This window comes from Caenorhabditis briggsae, assembly GCF_000004555.2.
Source record: "Caenorhabditis briggsae complete genome, chrIV, whole genome shotgun sequence".
In the NCBI taxonomy this organism is placed as follows: Eukaryota; Metazoa; Nematoda; class Chromadorea; order Rhabditida; family Rhabditidae; genus Caenorhabditis; species Caenorhabditis briggsae.
In genome coordinates, this window is record NC_013487.2 from 16360259 (window position 1) to 16364561 (window position 4303).

General features: G+C 38.9%; 1 protein-coding gene across 1 annotated transcript; it reads left to right on the top strand.

The window, feature by feature from the left end:
• Positions 1 to 3602, top strand: CBG13872 (the record flags this gene model as incomplete). Its single annotated transcript, XM_002634727.1, has 5 exons — positions 1 to 60; positions 651 to 820; positions 1182 to 1530; positions 1656 to 2483; positions 3441 to 3602. The coding sequence occupies 5 exons, from the start codon at positions 1 to 3 to the stop codon at positions 3600 to 3602; spliced, it is 1569 nt and encodes a 522-aa protein (XP_002634773.1).
• Between the last annotated feature and the right edge of the window lie 701 nt (positions 3603 to 4303).

Here is a 4303-nt window from a genome sequence, read left to right on the forward strand (position 1 = left end):
ATGGGTCACATTTCCGGAAAACAATGCCCCATGGTGCTGATTATCCGGCTCTTGTTACAGGTAATTTTGAATGTTATTATTAAATTGGTTGAAATTGGCTGAAATTGACTCAAAATTCCAGAAAAATCGAAAAAACGCCTTTAGAATTCTGCTAAAATTCATTCTAGGGGTTTCAGAGCTTAAAATTGCAAATTTTGAAAACTTGAGACTTTTAAAATTGAAAAAAGCGCTGAAAATGACTATTTTCAACCAGAATCTATGATTTTCAAGCCTTTTTTCCACTGAAAAAATCTCGAATTGATGGCTGTAAATTCCAGAAAAATCTCGAAAAAGAGCCTTTAAAATTCTGGAAAATAATTTTTTTGAGCTTAAAATTAAATACGAATTATCGAAATTTGAAAACTTAAAAAATTTTCAAAAATCAAAATTGAGCTGAAAATTTGAGCTAAAAAACTGAAATTTGACTGAAAATGAGCTGAAAATCAAGGAAAATTGTCTAGAATGCGCCTAAATTTCGATTGCTCAGCATTTAATTTTTTTTGAAATTTCAAATTTGGTCCATTTCGACCGATTCTGGGCTTTTTAGAATCAGAAAAAAAATTTTTTCAGATTTTCAGTCAGAATAAACTAATTTTCCCCTTCTTTTACAGCTCTCCTCGACGGTTTCTGCAGAATTGACACGTTCGATGTCTGTCAGTTACACACCACAATCGATTCACGATTTGGAGGAGTACGCATCGACGAACGTCACTGCTACCGTACAATTTCCGAAGGAGGAATTCGAAGCGGACAATATTGAGAAGTATCTTCTCAATGTCAAGTGAGTCTGAAAAATACAGAAAATTCCAGACATTTTCGTCCAGAAATCAGTATTCTAGGTCGGTTTTGAAGACAGTTATGAGCGATTTTTATTTTTCGCTGAGGCTTAGGATTTATTACTGAGGCTTAGAATTTTTTACTGAGGCTTAGGATTTTCACTGAGGCTTAGAATTTTTACTGAGGCTTAGGAACTCTTACTGAGGCTTAGAAATTTTTCCTGAGGCTTAGGAATTTTTACTGAGGCTTAGGAATTTTTTACTGAGGCTTAGGAATTTTTACTGAGGCTTAAGAACGTTTTTACTGAGGTTTAGAAATTTTTACTGAGGTTTAGGATTTTTACTATGAATTTCCTCATTTTCCAGCTCATTTCATCCGGAAACGGCGACGGCGGAGTATGGAGAAAAGCTGAAAACTGAGCAATTTCGACTGAACGGTCAATTCTATGAAACGGAGACGATTATCACAATTAACGGGAATCTTTTGGGCAAGACGGCGATGAAAGTTCGACTGGTGCCGGCTGCCACGTGGAACGAGACTGATTTCGCTGCTGAAGAGACTATGGCGAAGGAAGAGACGCAGAGAAGTAGTAATCGAGATTCGTGGTTGGATGTATGGGTGGTACGGTCGGCGGAGTCCAGAAGATTGACTGTCTATTTCGTCATTTCTGTAGTGGTGTTGATTTCGATGGCCAATGTTATGATGGGGTGTGAGGTGAGAATGACTGAAAACACTCTTAAAAGGACTGAAAAATGAGAGAAATGGACCTAAAATTGTCTAAAAAGCCGAAAAATTCTATGAATTCTGAAGTCCCAGAACAGCAACGTCTTCTTTTCCAGCTCGACATCGAATCTGTAATCGCAACGCTCAAAAAACCAGTCGCCCCAGCGATCGGCCTCTTCGCTCAATTCATAATCATGCCTCTGCTCTCGTATCTCATCGCCTATGCCATCTTCATGCCACGTGGATTGTATTCAATGGCCCTGGGACTTTTCGTCACTGGATGCTCGCCAGGAGGCGGAGCTTCCAACTTCTGGACACTTCTCCTAGATGGAAATCTGAATTTATCAGTAACAATGACTTTTATTTCAACGATATGCTCATTGGTGATGATGCCTGCCTGGTTGTACTTCCTTGGACATCCATTCCTGCAGGGATTCAATTCAGAAGCCGTTATCAAAGTCCCTTATGGAAAGATTGCTAGTCAGCTGGTCACGCTGATTCTCCCGTTGCTCATTGGAATCGCAATCAAGAAATTCAAGCCAGAGTGGGCGGCGAAGGCTCGGAAAGTGATGAGACCGTTTGTGATCTTTGTTATGATCTTTGTTGTGATCTTTGGATCTCTAACCAACCTCTACATGTTCCGAATGCTCACTGGACCCGCGTTGATCGGAGGTCTCGCCCTTCCATGGTGTGGATTCATGTTCGGGTGCTTCACGGCTCTTCTAACCAAACGGAAGCCAGAAGACGTCACTGCCATCGCCGTGGAGACTGGAATTCAGAATACGGGGATCGCGATTCTGCTTCTGAAAGCGTCGTTCGGACAGCCGGATGCCGATATTGGGTCGTTGATTCCGGTGATTGTGGCGGCGTTCACACCGGGACCACTGTTGTTGGGTGCTGCTGTTCATTTGACATTCAAAGCGTTGAGGAATCGGAGACAGAAGGTTGGTCGGGCGATTTTGAGCCATTCTGTGGTCTAAAACCTTTGAAAAATCGATTTTCCGCTCAAATAATCAGCCAAACTTGTCATTTTAGGGCCAATTTTTTAGAGTGCAATTCCTACAGTAATCCTGCATTCTGAATTTCACCCAAAACCCGTCATTTTCAGTCGTTTTCCACCGAATTCTTTATGAAAAAATTCCAAAAAAATAGCAAAATCTGGATAAATAGCAATTCCAGTCGTATTGGTGGAAAAATCACATTTCTAGCGCGATTTTGAGCAAAGTTACAGCGAATTGTAGTTTTACTGAGGCTTAGGAATTTTTACTGAGGCTTAGGAATTTTTACTGAGGCTTAGGATTTTTACTGAGGCTTAGGAATTTTTACTGAGGCTTAGGATTTTTACTGAGGCTTAGGATTTTTTACTGAGGCTTAGGATTTTTTACCGAGTCTTAGGATTTTTACTGAAGTCAAATCAGGATTGCTCAGCATATTCTGAACAATAAAACCTCGATTTTCAAACTTTCCGCCACTGAAAACCCCAGAAAACAATTTACCGTAAAACCTCTAATAGAACGACACCCGGATCGTCCACTTTGAGCCTATATATCTCATTTTCTGTGAAAGATATCAAAAAGTGGTTAACTAGTAAAATGTTGCTGATATCCTGATAAACATTTTACTAGTTAACTACTTTTTGATATCTTTCAAAAGAAGTGAGATATATAGGCTCAAAGTGGACGATCCGGGTGTCGTTCTATTAGAGGTTTTACGGTAAGTTGCCACCGGTGGGATTCGAACCCGGGACCTCTAGATCCAAATTTTTCCTCGAAAATCCCACTGAGCCATCTAAACAATTTTCGAAAATCGTCTTTTTGGGCGTTTTTCGGGGACTTGAGCTGATTTTAAGCGATTTTTCAAAGCGAGGATCCAAAATTAACTGATTTTTCCGTCATTTTCAGTCTCGTTGCGATTCGGAGTCGATCGAAAAGCAAGCTGTCGAGCTGATCGATGCCTCGAAACTCACCGAGCAACAGAAATTGACAATTTCCAGTTCCAGTCTTCCGAACGATCAATATGAGAGCTTATTGGAGCATAATACACCTATTGTGACTGCAAAATAACGTTTTTTCCATCATTTTCAGAGCTTTTTTGCCCCCTTTCTGTCATTTTTAGGCCATTTTTAGAGATTTTTATGTTAATTTTCACATAGATTTTTTTCTGGTGTTTGTGTGTTTTTTTGTGTGCTTTATTGTCATCCCATTTTCACTCTCCCCGGCTGGTCCTTTATTAAATTGAAAAATAGAGAAAAATATGGAAAATTTCGGGGGGCGGAGCTTGGGAAATTAGAATTTTTAGCTCTAAAAATCTGATTTTCAAAAAAAAGCGAAAATTTTGAAAACCTAAAAAACCTGAAAACCCCATTTTTTGGACTAAAAAATCTGGATTTTTTGATATTCATGGCTCCACCCCTTTTTTCTCCTTGCGGAAATTTGGGGGCGGAGCTTAGAAAATTTCAGTTTTTTTCGGCTGAAATGGATTTCTAACTTTTGAGTTTTTGGAAATTTTTGATATTCAAAAAAATCTGAAAAAATTCGGATTTCAAATTGAATCTCTTGGCTCCGCCCCTTGGGGAAATTTGGGGGCGGAGTTTAGCTTAAAATTTTGATTTTTGAACTAAAATTTGACATTTTAAAGTCTTAAAATCCTTAAGAATTGAACGAAAAATGTTTTTTTTTAATTAAAAAAATCTGGAAACCGAAAAATAGGCTCCGCCCCCTTTATTTTCCTCTTTTTTCTTCTTATTTTTCCCTAAAACCTGTAA